Source organism: Clinocottus analis, unplaced genomic scaffold (assembly GCF_023055335.1).
Source record: "Clinocottus analis isolate CAN_PGR_092001 unplaced genomic scaffold, fCliAna1.0.p SCAF_2, whole genome shotgun sequence".
NCBI classification, from domain to species: Eukaryota; Metazoa; Chordata; class Actinopteri; order Perciformes; family Cottidae; genus Clinocottus; species Clinocottus analis.
In genome coordinates this window covers 17,450,864-17,468,073 of record NW_027175931.1, presented here as the reverse complement: position 1 = coordinate 17,468,073, position 17,210 = coordinate 17,450,864, and the positions used below count along the sequence as shown (strand labels likewise).

General features: G+C 40.8%; 4 protein-coding genes across 4 annotated transcripts; all 4 read left to right on the top strand.

Moving 5' to 3' along the window:
* Window positions 1-2,768: 2,768 nt before the first annotated feature.
* On the top strand, window positions 2,769-5,327 carry LOC137790737 (P2Y purinoceptor 12-like). Its single transcript, XM_068585227.1, has 3 exons — window positions 2,769-2,854; window positions 3,162-3,418; window positions 3,965-5,327. Exons 1-3 carry the CDS (start codon window positions 2,836-2,838, stop codon window positions 4,790-4,792), a joined length of 1,104 nt encoding a protein of 367 aa, XP_068441328.1. The 5' UTR covers window positions 2,769-2,835; the 3' UTR covers window positions 4,793-5,327.
* A 1,605-nt stretch (window positions 5,328-6,932) lies between these two features.
* On the top strand, window positions 6,933-7,904 carry LOC137790163 (P2Y purinoceptor 13-like). Its single transcript, XM_068584146.1, has one exon. It carries the CDS (start codon window positions 6,933-6,935, stop codon window positions 7,902-7,904), a length of 972 nt encoding a protein of 323 aa, XP_068440247.1.
* Window positions 7,905-10,116: 2,212 nt separating this feature from the next.
* Window positions 10,117-11,130, top strand: LOC137790160 (P2Y purinoceptor 13-like). The gene has a single exon (XM_068584142.1). The coding sequence runs from the start codon at window positions 10,117-10,119 to the stop codon at window positions 11,128-11,130; it is 1,014 nt and encodes a 337-aa protein (XP_068440243.1).
* A 1,838-nt stretch (window positions 11,131-12,968) lies between these two features.
* On the top strand, window positions 12,969-15,732 carry LOC137790716 (P2Y purinoceptor 12-like). Its single transcript, XM_068585191.1, has 4 exons — window positions 12,969-13,020; window positions 13,702-13,903; window positions 13,995-14,384; window positions 14,554-15,732. The coding sequence occupies exons 2-4, from the start codon at window positions 13,721-13,723 to the stop codon at window positions 15,064-15,066; spliced, it is 1,086 nt and encodes a 361-aa protein (XP_068441292.1). The 5' UTR covers window positions 12,969-13,020; window positions 13,702-13,720; the 3' UTR covers window positions 15,067-15,732.
* Window positions 15,733-17,210: the final 1,478 nt, after the last annotated feature.

Here is a 17,210-nt window from a genome sequence, read left to right as displayed (position 1 = left end):
ATGAACCATTTCAATACGTTTGTTTCACGATCGTCGAATGATTTGCTTTACACCTTAATGGTGCTTGACAGCAAATGTGGTTTCAACCTCAATAAAAGCTAGACATACTGTGGCTCTCACTATTTTGTAGTTTTGTCTCTCCTCACCTCCATGTGAGCTGCTTTAGATTTGTGGGTGTGGATAACCATATGGGAGGCAGACCTGCTGGACTCTAGACTGAACAGCACACCAGCTGAAGCTGAAGAAACCTTACACTTTCAAAACAAAGTGTGGCCAGCACATTTTAAATATGCGAGCAGAAGCTAATTTAAGAGCCCGCCAATGTAAATGTCTTCATGTAAACACTCCTATATGAAGGCAAACACAGTCACAAACAAACCAATAGCAAAGACACCCTGGAATTATATGTGTTCTCTTTCTATGTGGTAAGAAGTTCCTGTCTTACATCGTCCAGTTCAGCCGCATCAACCAGGCATTTTAGACCACAGCTGTTTCAGCTCTGCGTCTGCTATTAGCTTGATGTTTGGCCTCAAACACCAAGCTACATTGTAGTTACGTTTCCTTAAACCTCATATTGACTGCTGCTTTGACAACAGACCCTCCAAAGGCCACTTCAACTCAAAGCAGGGCTACTTTAAGCAATACCTCACGCGCAGAGAGGATATTAGGTTTTCCCTCTTCAGCTTCATGACCACCACAGCTGTTTTAAAGCATGCTTGTGGTCTGGGATTGGTAGAAAGTAAGAGTGATAACTTACAGGTCGACTGTGCATTATTTGATTATGCCTTTGTTTGAATCACTCATAATCTTTTTTACAAAGAAACATGAGAACTATATTGCCTCCTCACGGTTGAATCCCTCCGCCAACCTGTCAAGTTGCGGTTAACACACGTCTGTCCAGCATGTCATCACTTCATAATTGTTTTTTTCTTTTTCAACATTTGTGTAAATTAGTCGTAATCAGCATATGAATTATTGCGTTAAGGCCAAACGTGTTCCTTTCGGTCACAGTGACCTTTGACCATCACATTCTAATAAGTACATATAGTCCAGGTGGACATGTGTGCCATAATTGGAAGAACTGTCCCCAAAGTATTACTGAGATTTGGCTTTCTTGAAAATAGCCAGTATATGAGGTCACAGAGACATTGACCTTTGACCTTTCACCACCAAAGTCTAATTGCTTCATCCTTGAGTCCATGTAGGTGCTTGTGCGGCATTGGTAGAAGTGCCCAAGATAAATGGGACGGACATGATGTCACAGTAAGCTTGACCTTTGTCCGCTGAAATCTCACCACTTCATCTTTGAGACGAGCTGGAGAATTGTGCCAAATTTAAATTCCCTCCAGGCTTCCTGAGTAATCACACTGACGAGAATGGATCGGACAGGACACGTAGAGATCAAACTGATTGACCAACTCAACCCCAGACATCCAACAAGGAAGAAAAAGGTGAAGAGAAACATATGAACACAGAAAGATGACTTGAATAGAGGCGGAGCTATACATGTGATAACCCTTATCATGATGCGATAACAGTATGCAGATGTACAGACCAATCATTTAAATAGGCATTTCTTCAGGAAGTGAATGCAGCTGACTTTGCCAATCTTGCTCCAGACACAGGAAGTGCAGCGTTGTCATGCCAACTGCTGGCACTCAATGGAATGAAGGGCAGAAGCCCATCAGGGTCATGTGATGAGCGAATTCCTTATTATCTGCTTACAGCATTGTTCAATTAAAGTTATCGACACACATGCATACTCATAATGTTTTATAACAAACATAAGATACTATAAAGCATTTTATAATGCCTTGACAAACATTACACATGACCTAGGAAGGCAAGAAGTAAAAAGTCTGAATGGAAATGGGAGCAAGGGGAAAGTTTTATATCAGCGCAGCATTTGCCAAAATCTGTTTCATATTTTTTTCCACCTTGGAATAAAATGTTTTACTGCCATATGTTACCAAGCTGTATGTTTGTATTGTATGGGCTCAAGCTCTACATGTGTTCGTCACTTTAAATGTATTGGTTCAGTGTTTGCTTGCTGTAAATAAAGAATGTTTTTCTATGACTCACTATTCGTCAAAACCATTTTGTCTTGCATAAGCCTGACCTTTGTTACCCTGTTTTCAGTACATCACATGACAATGCAGCACGTTTTAACCAACCAAAGGACCAAATTAACCAAATCAACCAAATTAGTGTGATTGCAATGCATGCATGCATCCAATAATAAGAAACATTCAAAGATGACCACATGATTTTTTTACTCATGTCTTTAAACGTAGATGTCTTTGAGTATAAAAACATACTAAAGTAAACTTTAAAGGGTTTTCAGACGCCATATAAAACAATGCAGAAGCAGTGCAGATTACAAAACACTAGTTACAAAAGTGGAAGAAGTGAAAGTGAAGAGGAAACACATGCTTGGATCACATTTTGTAAGATCGCCCAAAAGATAGTGGCCTTAACATGAGCTGGATGCTGAGGATGTGCGCTTTGTTGCTGTTTACAACATGCACCCCAATCATGTTTAACTTTGTGTTTATCTGCTACACATTATTTCCCCTTTTAGAGTCAGTGAACTCAGCTTTGTGGCTGTGAAAGTCAATCTAAAAAAGTCTTCTTCACCCTTTATTTGTGACAGGAATTGGAAAAGGAGAAGGAAGAGACAACACACACACACACACACACACACACACACACACACACTTGTTTGAATCCTTGAAACTGTCTGAGTAAGGCAGATGCTCGGGGTCACGGTATCACATATAAACAAGATAGAGGCACCAGAGAACTGCTGAGAGACTTTGATGGGACTCCACTGACATGGCTGCATCATTACCAGGTCAGTTACAAAACCTTACATTATATTTATTATATTAAGCAGAATAACTTATTATAATATTTACTGTTTACATAAAGACATGAAATCCAGATACAGCGTAAATGTAATTAAACAGCTATACGTATTTCTTCATAATCTTGTATTGTTTGGTGTTATATATTATTAATCTAAACATGAATTAAACATAAATGAAATGAAGGACTCGTATCTTTCCACCATTTACTTCAAGGTTCAAGTGGCTTTTATTTTTTGATAATTTGTACTATTCTGAGAACTTGAGAGGAACTTTCTCTTGTATTTTTTTTAGAAAACATGGCGGGAAACACCTCACATCCTCTGTTCCCTAGCCATCCCAGCCACAGCAACATCTCTTGTTCCCGTGACAATGTCTTGAAGACGGCGGTCCTCCCTGTCCTCTACTCCTTCCTCTTCCTGGTGGGACTTCTACTCAACGGCGTGGCTGTGTGGGTGTTTTTTCGCATTCCATCGAAGTCTCACTTCATAATATACCTGAAGAATATTGTGGTGGCCGATGTCATCATGACCTTCACTTTCCCTTTCAAGGTGTAGTTCAATGGTACCAATAACTTATTGGGCACATTTTAACTTTACATTGTATCTAAGTTGTAACTAATGGCTTTATTAGGGGTTATCAAACAATTTCTAATAGATTATTAATAGTTAAGTTTTTGTCGTTTGCTTGAGAAAAGTCTCAGTTGAGTACTTTATAAAAGGCCACGAGTTTATCTCATAAGGCATCAAATCAGTAATTAGAAATATTAATAACTAATTAATAAGGGGTAATGAACATGCATTCTTAAGTATAATAAATAATTGGCAATATTTAATGTTTAGCGGTTTCTCAACTCTGTAAGCCATTAGCAAAACTATATATATATTATAATATTATAATATTAATAATCAATTAATAAATGGATTGTGCCATTGTGCTGTGAGAGACGGGTTAACACCAGTCAAAAACATTGTCAGATAAATAATCAAAAATAAAGCCATTAGTTAAGAATTTGGCAAACTAGAAACTTGTGAATAAAATATACAGTTTGTTGTGTTGACTCTTTTACAACGTCCATGACTGTTGTGTGTCTGCAGGTGTTATCAGACTCCAACATGGCTTCCACTGGGCTGCGTATATTCGTGTGTCGGGTCTCCTCGGTGCTCTTCTACCTCACCATGTACATCAGCATCCTCTTCTTCGGCCTCATCAGCATAGATCGCTGCAGGAAGACCCTGGAGCCCTTCAGGGGGACTAATTCGGCCCGTTTGGCCCGTCGCAAACTGCTCTCAGGAGCCATCTGGACCTTTCTGCTGGTTCTGTGTCTGCCCAACGTGATCCTGACGCGTAAGACCCCGAAGTCTTCACGCTTCAAGTGCGGTGACCTGAAGACGGCGGCCGGGTTGTACTGGCACGAGGTGGTGAATCACGTCTGTCAAGTTATCTTCTGGGCCAACCTGGTGACTGTGATCGTGTGCTACACTCTGATCACCAAAGAGCTGTACAGGTCCTACTCCCGCACCAAGGCCCGCGGCGGTGGAGGGGCAATAGGTCGAGCGTCGGCTCGGAAACCCCACCAGGCCAAAAGGAAAATGAATGCAAACGTGTTCCTGGTTCTGGCCGTGTTCTTTGTGTGCTTTGTGCCGTTTCACTTCGCCCGTGTGCCGTACACCATGAGCCAGACCAGAGGGGTTCTCTTTGATTGTAAACTCAAGCTCTTTTTTTTTCAGCTGAAGGAGAGTACGCTCTTCCTCTCATCCTTGAACTCTCTTCTGGACCCACTGATCTACTTCTTCCTCTGTAAGTCCTTCAGGACCACGCTGTTCCAGACCCTGCAGCTGCCTCCTGGTTCCTGCAGCAGGCTAACAGGGAGAGGGTCGGACACGGACAGCACCGCCCTGAGAGACTCGTCTGTCTGTGCGTAGAACCACTGGACGTGATGAAAACGTATCTGAATGATGTATACACTCTGTATTGATAAGAGTATTGCCACAAAGATGATTTATTCTGCAGCTGTCAATTTAACTGTGTCAAAGCTGAAGAACCAACACTGGCATGTTGTCTTTGCTTTTATTTCAGTTCTCTGTTTCACTTCAGAACAACATGAAGATCCTCTTCTGTTCTCAAGTAATGATGCATTGACTTACAAACTGAAAATAAATCTACATCCACAGGATTCCTCTAAAAACGTACACCTGGATATTTTACAAAGTCCTATTATTGCATGTACAAGCTGCTTAGCTGTGATTTTTCTGGATAATCATATGGAATGCAAATGGTTCAAACTGTTATATCTGCAGACATTTGTGATTTATTCTAGTGTTGCTGATTTTATTGATATAGTGTAAGTAGGCATTTCTAAGGAATATGACTAGATGACGGGTGGGTAACTTCTGTTACAACAGCTAAAAGACTGGGAACCTCCAGTTTTACAGAAATGCATAAATAACCAACAATTAAGGAAATAAAGATAAAATGATACTTTCAGTATTGGTTGTTTGTGTGATATTTGACAAAGGATGAGGTTGGTACTTTTCACTCAGCCACAATATATGATTTACTTCCCTAGAAGCACTTCTTCTCGGAATGTACCGAGAGGAAAACATGCACAATGACATTAATGTTTGAGCTTGTTATTGTCAAACGTATCAGTAGACCGTTGGCATGAATGAGGTCAAAGAAGATAACGAACATACTCAATGATCACTGTCATTTTCCTGTTAAAAAGAAAAGGGAGACTTTCAACACATCTTTCAATGTTGAGACCAGCAGGAATAAAACAAACATGGTTGAATATTTGTAGACAGAAAATACCTCAACGTATACCTTAAATACACAATTACTTACCACATTGTGTATTATTTGAATCCTCTGCCCCCCACAGCAGCTCACTGCTCATTTGCACACTGATGGTTTGCATGTCTCTGGTTGAAGAGACGACACACTTTGGGGAAATACCTGAAGGTGTTAATCTCTTGGGCTGCGAGGTGTGGAGGGACGGACATAAACATTACCGGTGAGTGAATTGATAATATGTTAATTTTCACAACTTTTTAGTGAAAAGAAAAGAAATTAAGTTTTCTCATTGGTTAGTATATTCTGTGTGATCCCTTTGATGTGATTTGATCCACTGCATCTTCTCTGAGAAACTGGTCTTTCTCAAAATGTGGAGGGGAAGAAAAATATAAATATTAGGCAGTGTTGTAGTATTTTGTAATAATTAAAGGAATAGTATAATGTTACTGTCCTAAGATAAAGGCCTATTGCTCTCAGATCCATTCAAATTACACAAGCACTTGTTTTTTTGTTTTTTTGCCACTGTTATATATGGTAGTTATTATAACTGGCATAGCCCATTCTCTACAGTACATCCACTCTTAATATTTAAATTTAAAACTGAATATAATGAATACAGTGAGTAGGTGAAGAACACACACATTAAATCTGAACCAATCACAAATAAGAAAACAAAGAAAGAGGAACAGACACATTGAAGAAGCTTTGAAGCAACTAAGAGATATTGTACAGTAAAGGGACTGTGACTCCATATCGGTCTCTAAAAGTTAGTAAAAAATATGAAAATCTAATTTTTCGCTCCAGTTTTTGGCACGGTGAAAACAAACCCTGCAAAAACTTCCTTCAGTCGGTGTCAAACGTGTGAGTGTCAGGTTGTGCGTGTCGGATGCATTCAAATGCTCAGGTTGAGCATTCAAAACCAAACGAGAGTAACAAAGTGTCTTTTGCGCTGTAATGGTCAATGCAAATCAGCTCCAACTGGGCAAGAAGGAAGCTTTTAGAGCAGTGGTGGTTTCAAACAAGTCGAAGGCAGTAAACTTACCTGAGCCTCATCATTTACTCTGAAACCCTGTAAACTGGATGTCATGTTCTTGCCAGATATCAAACTTGTGAAACACCTATAACCCTAATCAAAAGCAAAATATCTGGATATTCAACAGGGTTCACAGACCAGCCTGATGTTCACATCCCATGAGCCGATCACAGGCGAAACCAGTTGAGTCTCTCTGATGTCTTTGTGTGTTTTGTTGTTTATTTTCAGATCGACTGATGGCGTCTGACAACATAGAACCCGACTCCGCTGGTTGTGCTTCCTCCAACCTCGCGACCGTGAACGTGGCCATCTCGTGCCTTTACTTCTGCATGTTCCCCGTCGCGCTACTGCTAAATGGGGTTAGCGCCTGGGTGTCCCTGCACCTCCGCTCCACCTCCACCTTCATCGTGTATCTCAAAAACCTGGTAGCGGCTGACCTGCTCATGACGCTGACGCTCCTGCCGATGGCAGCGAGCATGCTACCCGGAGCCACGCTGGAGTTAAGGGCGTTCACTTGCCGTTACTCCACCGTCCTTTTCTACTGCTGCCTGTACACAAGTATCGCTTTAATGGGTCTCATCAGCCTCGACCGCTTCTTTAAGATTGTTCGACCGTGCGGAATGTTGTTGGGACAAAATGTGGTCTTCAGTCTCGTGACGTGCTCCTCGGTTTGGGTGGTGTTGATCGGCGGTACAGTCATACCGACTTTCATTCTAACAGACCAGGTTCCTGTTAACGTAACAGGAGATTTCTGTATGTCCATGAAAAGTTCAGCCGGTGTGACTCTTCACAAGTGTGTGGTGCTCTCCATGGAGGCTCTTTTCTGGCTCCTCAGCATCGTCATTGTGTTTTGCTACATCTGCATCACGCTGAAAGTCCTGCAGTCCTTCAGAAGCTCTGGCAGCAACAACAGCAATGGAAAGAAAAGGACCAAGCTGCGAGTCTTCGTGATCCTTCTTGTGTTTTTTGTGTGCTTCGTGCCCCTCCACATGATGCGTGTTCCATTCACACTATTTGAAGTGTTTGAAGACATTGACCTTTGTGATCAATTGTGGGTCATAATAATCCATAAATTAGTCCTGTGGGTCTCCACTACTAATATCTGCCTGGACCCGCTTCTTTACATCTACCTGTGCAGGGAGTACAGAGAGAAGCTGCTTGATATGATGAAAGCTAGAGGGGTCTGCGTTGGGTCTTGGTCAAAATGAGGATGTTTCACAGGAGAAAGAAGAATTCTTTGTACCTTTAAGAAGTTGGAGCTAGATTAGATGTCCTTCATCGAAAATTAGGCCGTCGTTTTATCTTATGGCAGCAAGAGATCAGCCTTAGTAACCCAATAGAAACTTTAAATTCTGTGTTGTACTGCCCTTTAGTGGCCTAATGAGGATTAGCATAACAAGGTGGAACATGTAGGATACACAAAGATACATCAGCAAATGAATTGTTCTATGTGAACGCACACACACAATGTCAAATCTCACTGGTCAGTGTGTGTCTCTAATGTACTTTAGGTGTACTGTCTACGTATAGATATCTATTTAAGTACATTCTTAATATCAAGTTTTCACAATGCAACACTATGTTTAAATTCCATATTTAGGTGTTTTTGTTCTTGATCCGAGTGTGAGGTCAGCTTTTGTTCATTTTTCCGTCAAGGGTCAAGGATGTGTTTTTAGGAGGGAATTTAAAGGATAAAATAATAAATTATTACAGGAGGAAAGATGAGCATTATAAGATCATCATTAATTATTTTTTTGGCCATAAACAATTATTAGTGAATGGAAATGGGGACTACGCTCATTAATTGTTTCTGCTTCACAAAAGAACAATAACTGCATCCTACAAGAGTGTGGTCTATTGTTTCACAGGTCATATAAATATTTGTTCTTTTTTGCTTTTGTTTCATTGTATTTGAATGAATTGCTTGTATTCTCATTAAATCATGTCATTTGAAATTAATAAAATATTGTACATGTCTATTTCTGTATTGTAATTTCAAATGAAATACACACTTTGTCGGTCACTACATTATTCTCGACTACACTCCAAGAATAATTTTGCTCACTATTACCATTTAACAAAGATTTTCAATTAGTTTGACGGAAAGGGAATTAAAACACATCTTCTACACAATAAATCGTCTTGGCAGCTGCTTCACTTCTTTAAGTGAAGAAAAAGCGGCTTGTGGGACTTTTGTGTTGGCTTTAACAGCTGAGGCCACCTGCTGGTCAGATGATGCCACTGCACCTCTCGCTGCACAATCAGCTCTGTACTGACTTTATGCTGATGCTGCGATGCTGATGAGTCAGAAGGTGACTCGAGGTCAACATGTAAGATAATTTGGGTCAAAGATTATGTTTGGGGAAAAAAAACACACACAAAAAAGCATGCATGATTGCATCTTTATCTTAAAGGTACGACAGCGATGGTGATGTGTGTCTGAGGTTCATGTGTCGGCCAACAGAAGCTGAACTTTGACCCCATTCCGTCTGGCCGAGGTGGTGTTTACACTTCAATGTTGCATGACGGCTGCTTTGCTCTAAACACCAGAAGGTTTTCCTGTTTTTGCATATTTTCCTGATAAATTGTCGGTTCCATCACAGCTGAAAACGATGATTAGTTTTCTAGGAAAATTCAACAGTGTTTCTGAAACCCTGAGCATCTCAGTGTCCTGTCGCACGGGTCCATGCTGCAGCTCTGTGTTTGAGGAGAGTCAAGTCATCAACTGTAAGTTATCACCATCATCTTATTGACAAAATGAGTTCATAATGTGTTTTTTTTTTTAATCAACGATAGATTACTCTGTGATGACAAAGATAACCACTGAGATCATTATTTTCTTTCTTAAATGTGGCGTGATATAAGAGAAGCATGTTTGCATCGTGTAAAAAATATAGTTTCCTTAGTTTAATTACTTATGTATTTATCCACGATACCTTGTAAAGTAAAAAAGAAGAAGAAGAAGAAGAAAAGAGCGAGAGTCCAGGACAATGGAGCTTATAAGCCCTCCTTACTAAAAATGAATTTGTATTCATACGCATTCATTTATTTACTTTTTCGGTTGTAAAATTAGGAATTAGGAAAATAAATGATATATATACACACACACACACACACACACACACACACACACACACACCCTAAGTCACACATGATGGATGGCTGCATGGTTCCTCCATTTGACTGTAAGTTGAGAAAGTGGAGAAAAAAACCTCAATGATTTGCTGTTGAGTTATTTCTACCTATCAGACAGTATTGAAATCCCCACCTGTCAAATGATATTGCACATGTTCAGCGTTCAGTTGGTTTGTTAGAGCACGATAATTAAATATAAAAGCTAAATGAAGTTGTTTCTTAACAAGATGAACTGTTGCTTCTAAAATGCAGCTTTTCATTGCATCCTCAGGTGCAGCGACGACAATGAATCAAACATTTCACGATGACTCAGACTTCAACAGCTCAATTTACAACCCAGGTTTTGTCCCTGTTCTCTACTTTCTGATGTTCCCCGTGGCGTTGTTGCTGAACGGTGTTGCCGCCTGGGTTTCTCTGCACATCAAGTCCACGTCCAACTTTGTGGTTTATCTGAAAAATCTAGTAGCCGCTGACATCATTATGACCCTGATCCTCCCGATCCAAATTGTAAGAGACTTGCCGTTCGTGTCACATGGAATACACATACTCTCATGTTACTTTAGTGCTATTTTCTACTGTACTCAGTACACATGTATCACTCTGCTGGGCTTCATCAGTCTCGACCGTTTCTTTAAGATCATGATTCCCCACAACAAGCTGTTTGGTCTGACATTTAGCAAACTGGTATCAGGCTCAGTCTGGATAATACTGTTTGGTTGCTCAGCTTTACCAAATATCCTTCTCAACAAATCGGTGACCAATGTAACAGAGATCAAGACGTGTATGGAGCTGAAAGCACCGGTTGGACTTATAATCCATGAGAAGATAGTGATTTGCCTCAATGTTTTCTTCTGGTTCGTCAGTGCGGTCGTGATCGTTTGCTACATTTGCATTGCAAACAAGGTCATCCAGTCTTTTAGAAACTCTGGCAGCAGCAACAGCCAGGGGCAGCAGAAGATCAAACTGCGTGTTTTCGTAGTTCTCGTTGTGTTTTTCGGGTCATTCGGACCGTACCACATTTTTCAGTTCATGTACACGTCTCACCAAGTCAACTCTTATTCCTACGCCAGCCGCTCTTTTTTAAGCCTGAAGTTGGTCAAGGACCTCAGCCACTGGTTTGCCTGCACCAACATCTGCATGGACCCACTTCTCTACGTCTTCCTGTGCCGGGAGTTCAAGGAGAAACTGACCTCTATGATGAAAGACGTGGTCGTCTGGTTCCGAGCGGCCTCGCCAAACAAAGCAGCGGACGCGTTGCCACAGAGTGCAATGTCAAAGACTGAGCTCAGATGTCACTGAAGATTTAGTAGACAAACAATTTGATGATTGGTATATTGTTTTTGTTTTATAATAACATATTTACATGAAGTTGTGCTGTGCTGTTTCACAAAGAGTCGCTCTAAATAGCTTGAAAGCCATGAATAGGAAATGCAACACAGATGGGTGAGATAAACAGCGTGAGACAAGATGGTGATGTCGTTCTACTGCTTTTTAGTTCAATAGCAGCTCTGCAAGTTCACCATCAAGAGAGTGCGACGAGGAAGACTGTAAGTAAGTTAAGTAAAGTTAGGTAGTTTGCATCTCACACTGAAGTCATATAATGTTTGGTGTGATCGTGAAAATAGGTCATGTCTTAAATAATATGCTGCTAATGTTCAATGTGTCTTCCATTTGCAGCATGCTAATCAGCTCCTGACATGGAAGGTGACTGCAAAGAATGAAGTCTGTTGTTGATATATATTAAAGTAAAGTATTCTCTAAACATATAGAATTTTTATAATCAATATAACAATAAACACTAATGAGATATTTTCTGCTCGGTGCATCATTTCAAACACTACTTTTAGGATCAACACATGTTCCATTTGAAAACCACTTCTTGTGTACGACAGCTGAGCAAACAGCTGCGCTTGCAGCCTCTGTGGGTGTAAAACCACACCAGTTCTGGTGAGATGAGCTGATTCTTCACTTGGGAACCTTTAGTAAACCCATGCATGTCATGTATCAGCTAATATATTTTCCCATCAGACATCATTCCTGGCACAGATCTAAGCAAAATCTCACAGGAAATACAGTTCTGTAGTTCTCAAAACCTTTTAGTGGAATTGATAACCCTGTTACTTTTTATGTACTAGTGGGTTTTGCATTGATAAAGACAATACATATATATATATATATATATATATATATATATATATATATATATATATATATATATATATATATATATATATATTAAATATATATATATATATTAAAAAAGAGTATTTTTACAAATGTATGGATATGTGGTCTTAGTAAATAAAAACATACTTTGTTAATAACTTGCGTTTTTTTTTGTCATGAGGTAGCTTGTATTTTGTGTGAAGGAGTTTAAGGGAACTACATTTCATTCTCTCTCTCTCTCTCTCTCTCTCTCTCTCTCTCTCTCTCTCTCTCTCTCTCTCTCTCTATATATATATATATATATATATATATATATATATATATATATATATATATATATATATATATATATATATATATATATATTTCATATATATATTTGTTGCTCAGACTGAGTTCATGATGATGAGACGGACAGATCGAGGTGGGCTGAATAAACTGCAGGATGTAGGGCGGCGGGGGGGGCAAGAGGTCTCTTGATGTCAGTCGAGAAATAAGTCCATGGCTTTGGTTTGCGCCTGTCAACTGCTACCAAGACTGACGCAAGCTAGCGGAGGCAGGGGCACTGGCACGGAGCAGAACAAGCCTCTCAGCAAACAATTGCAACAGGAAGCAAGGAAGGAAAGGGTCTTTCAGAAAGGAAGGAAGACTGGCAAACTCATTGGGATTGTGACAAGACAGCCACACACACCAGCTCCAGGGACCAGCTATTGTAAGAGCATCACACACACACACACACACACACACACACACGCTCAGGCAGGGAGAGGGAAACACAGAAAGACAGACAGGCGCAAACCGTTTCTAGTCAGAAGTACTTCATATAGAATGAAAGTAAGAGTAAAATATTTGCAATAGTGGAGTTTTTTTTTTTTTTGTTGGTCTGGAAGTGTTTGCTTCTAGTGGATGATAAGAGGGAAGGATAATATTTCACTTCTTCCTTTTTTATACATATTGGGGGTTCTCCAATTCACTCGTCTTCACATGCCCGACAGCCGCAGACGATAAGGACACAAGAAGAAGGTAAGACTCAATTATTGACCTTTTAAGTATCTTTTACATAGATTACTCTAAGCTGGGCACACAGATGGGATTTGTTGTGAAAGACCTAATCAACACGATCCTGCACATTAAAACAGACAAAAGTTTCAGAGTATTGTATATATAACAAGTTGCCATAGCTCCTGCTCCTGTTAAAAGTGTTCAGTGTAAATACAGCACACAGATACACTGTCGTACTGTCAGACAAGAGCAGAATTGAGAATGAACAAATGCAAGAGTTAGTTGATGGGCTGGATGAAGATTCACTTAGTATACATCACTGTACATTACGTGAATCTCTCACTGTAAAACTGAATAAGCCAATAAGTCATACCGTTATTAGTTAACTGTGGTCAAATGTAGAAGTCACAAAGTATTTCGCGTTTTCATTCAAATAACTATTTTTTATGCTTCTTAAAGAGGCAGGAAGTGGCCTTTAGTTGTTGAATTCTTAAACTTAAAGTCCTAAAACCAGTTTTGAAATACACCATTAATAATTCACCAATAACGATACACAGTGAGTCAGCGACGGTTCTTTTTGAGAAACGTTGAGAGAAGGAAATTGCACAGACATCTGAAAAGCACATGTTACATTGTTTCCTCTTGTTATCCTCCCTCTGTATGAATCTTAATCTCATTGCTTTTCTTCCTCACACCACGAAGGTCCATCAAAGATCAGAAGATGAACGACAGCCTGTCAAACACGTCTACCAAGTGTGTTCGGGACACCAGTGTGACAGCTGTGGTATTCCCCTGTCTGTACAGCATCCTCTTCATAGTCGCCCTGATACTGAATTCCCTGGCTGCATGGATCTTCTTCAGCATTCCCAGCTCCTCAACATTTGTGGTCTTCCTAAAAAATGTGGTAAGACATGGGAAAGGGGGGGGAATGGGGAGCGGGTGCTTTATACATTTACTCAGTGCAGAGCAACAAATAAACCGTCCTTCATTACCAGGTGGTGGCGGACCTGCTGATGACCCTGACCATCCCTCTGAAAGTCTTACGCGATGCAGGCGTGGGATCCACGCGTCTCAGCGCCTTCTACTGCCAATACTCTGCGGTTTTATTCTACATCACCATGTACATCAGCATCCTCCTGCTGGGCCTCATCAGCCTGGACCGCTACCTGAAGATAGTGAGGCCATTTGGGAAGTGTTCCCTGCAGCGCGTTCGAGTGGGCCAGGTGCTGAGTGCAACCGTCTGGGCGGTCATGTTATCTTTGGCCTTACCGAATGTCATTCTGAGCAACCAGAAGCCGCGGGTCTCTGGAGGCCGACTGAAGTGCACCTCCATGAAGAGCCAAGCCGGCTTGTTTTGGCATGAAGGTTTCAACTACTTCTGTCAGGTAGGAAATAAAGGAATTGTGGGAAATGTGCATATTCGAAAGAATGTGTCTTACTTAAATATTAGCAAATTGAAACACACTGCACTAAACTACCTGTAAATACAGCTGGCAAACATTAGACGTTAGTGCTGGGAGTCTTGCATCATGTTTTGTTGACGTGTGCTTTCAGGTGGTTTTCTGGGGCACGCTGGCCTTGATGGTGGTTTGCTACACGTTCATCAGCAAGAAGGTTTACGAGTCCTACAAAGCCTCAAAGAGCAGATCTCACGCAGTCAATCGCAGAACCAAAGCTAAGGTCTTTGTGGTCGTGGGGGTGTTTTTCATCTGCTTCGCCCCTTTTCACTTTGCCCGCGTTCCCTACACTCTGACCCAGACACGCAGCTCGGCGAGCGATTGCCAGGCACAGAACGCGCTCTACATCGCAAAGGAAACCACCCTGTGGCTGTCGGCCACCAACGTCTGTTTGGACCCGCTCATCTACGTGTTCCTGTGTAAGGTGTTTAGGAAACGACTGACAGCTGCCGTCTGCCGCAAGCAACTCCAAATAGGTGGCATGGAGTCCACCACGGTGACGTCTACTCCACTGGAGATGTCACAGGTCCGTCTCAGTAACAGGCTGTCACACATCGGGATGACAAAGTCACACATGGCCACTGTACAATGGGACATTAGTGACTGTTGACTGTCAAGGCTTGATGAGACGCTGCCTGACGGGTTATTTGACTTGTAAATAGCATTTATCGCGATGGCACCAGTTGTAGAAATTTTAAAATAATGAGAGGTGATCAAAATCTGTTTAATGGCCAGAAAAGTGTCAAACATGTCTCGAGGATCAGGAAGTGAAATGCCAACAATGACTGCGGTACACGGGTCAACTAACCACACGTTTCCTTTTACAAACACACTGTCATTTTGTATTTTCTTCTTTTTGCTAATCTCGTTCAAACTCCACTTCCCTTTGAACAACTTTAGGCTAAGAGTAAACATCTGAACATGTTCTCCAGTAAATACAGCACACGCACAACGAGACCAGGGACAGAGTGATGACAAAATGAGGCCTGCAAAAGACAATGATGACAGATACACATACTGAGCAATGTAAATAACAATAATAGCAATTATTTCATGTTTTGTCAATTTTTATGCCGGAGGTTAGATTATTATGGATGAGGTTGAAAATGAACTTAAAGGGAGAAGTACACAAGTCTGATTATATCTGAAACAAAGACACATGATCTATGTTAAGATGGCTGAGAAACAAAGGCATTTAAATAAGAATGAAATGGTAAAAAGCACCTTCACCCAGCTCCGTCCCAGTAGCGCCGACACAGACGTTGATGATATGAAACATACCCTAACATGCTTAAACTATGTTGAATGTACCAGTAAAAGAAATAAAAAGGAAAGTGCATTGATTTGTCTAAAATGGGGGTTGTTTGTGATCTCTGCCCTTCGGGGGAGGCACTGAATGCAGATGATTATCTTTGTAGTGACACTAGTGTTGATCAGCGCCTGAGGAACCTTTGATAATTACAGGAACTGCATGCCGGCTGCAGATGTGATGTTTGATAATAAAGCAGAGCTGCAAGAATGTGTGAATATGGTATAATCTTTCACAATATTACTGTAGCATCGCTGCGTCATATATATTTTTGAATTGAACAAGAGGAGAAAGGAATATATAGGATGGAATAAATTTCCTCTTTCCAATACTGCAACGCCTAGAAGACAAGTTCCAGGACATTCACAAACTGGTTCTGCAGGATTAATGTCACCTCCCACCTGATTTACAATTGCGTCTGCGTGTAGGTATGATTAATGTAATAATGAAATATGATCTTCTTCCATCCCACCCTCTGTCGGCTACGACAGAAGCTGATATTTGGGCAGGAAATTAATGAGCTACAGAGCGGTCGGCGAGGCGACCGCAGCCAGAGAAAGGGCCGTATGTCACCCTCAGATTAAATCCTCTGACAGATGACCCCGCAGTCGTGAATTATGCAAAATTTTAAATGACATTCATGGGAATTAAGTAAACCCTGTAGATAATGTTGCCTTCCAGTATGCATAGACACAAGTTGGGGACAGAAAAGAGCCAGACAAATAGAGGGCAGGTAGGTGAGGGCTGACAGTTTAATGAGTCTCGATGAAACAAGGTGGTACAGACTCAATATCAGAGAAACCCTATCATGTCATAATGCCGGTGCTGTCAATCAACAGAAGATTATAAATTGTAGTGTTTCTTGACTCAATGCACAGGAGAAAGGGCATATAGGCATCTTATTAAAGCTGAAGGATTATGGTACTATTACTTTGTACTTTATCATAATGCCATACTTATACATTATTTTGAAAACTCTGTATTTCCTGGTAAATGCACCTGAAAGCTTTCAATTTATGGGATATAAGATACTACTAACCTTCTGTCATTGCAAGGGAAGACAACGTTTCAACAGTCTATCTACGTCTATATATTTGTAACCACAGGCCGTGACTGGGCCCTAGTTGGGTTCGAATTGTCTCCTACTGCACCGAGATCAAGACCACTAAAGTGCTTGCAGTAAAAGATAGATCCATGTGGCAGTGGATGGCTTGATACAGGTTTTAGTGTGTGCTTGGGCTCATAGACTATATAAGAAGCTTGGACCTAAACCATACAGTCTATATGGCCCAAGCCCAATGTACCCCCTGAGGCCTTAAACCCTGTCACCTGGTTGAGTGTGAGAGACTGAAAGGGTTTGAAATGGTGCGCATGAATGGGACAACGCTTTGCTGCAACATATCACGTTACAATGAAAACCTAAATGTACAATTGTGGGTATTTAT

Bases quoted from the DNA above. Each gene is read 5' to 3' on its own strand.
- LOC137790737 (XM_068585227.1), top strand. The intron at 3,419-3,964 runs GTGTAGTTCAAT...GTGTGTCTGCAG, and splicing joins CCTTCACTTTCCCTTTCAAG to GTGTTATCAGACTCCAACAT.
- LOC137790163 (XM_068584146.1), top strand. From the start codon at position 6,933: ATGGCGTCTGACAACATAGAACCCGACTCCGCTGGTTGTGCTTCCTCC.
- LOC137790160 (XM_068584142.1), top strand. From the start codon at position 10,117: ATGAATCAAACATTTCACGATGACTCAGACTTCAACAGCTCAATTTAC.
- LOC137790716 (XM_068585191.1), top strand. From the start codon at position 13,721: ATGAACGACAGCCTGTCAAACACGTCTACCAAGTGTGTTCGGGACACC. The intron at 13,904-13,994 runs GTAAGACATGGG...CTTCATTACCAG, and splicing joins TGGTCTTCCTAAAAAATGTG to GTGGTGGCGGACCTGCTGAT. The intron at 14,385-14,553 runs GTAGGAAATAAA...GTGTGCTTTCAG, and splicing joins GTTTCAACTACTTCTGTCAG to GTGGTTTTCTGGGGCACGCT.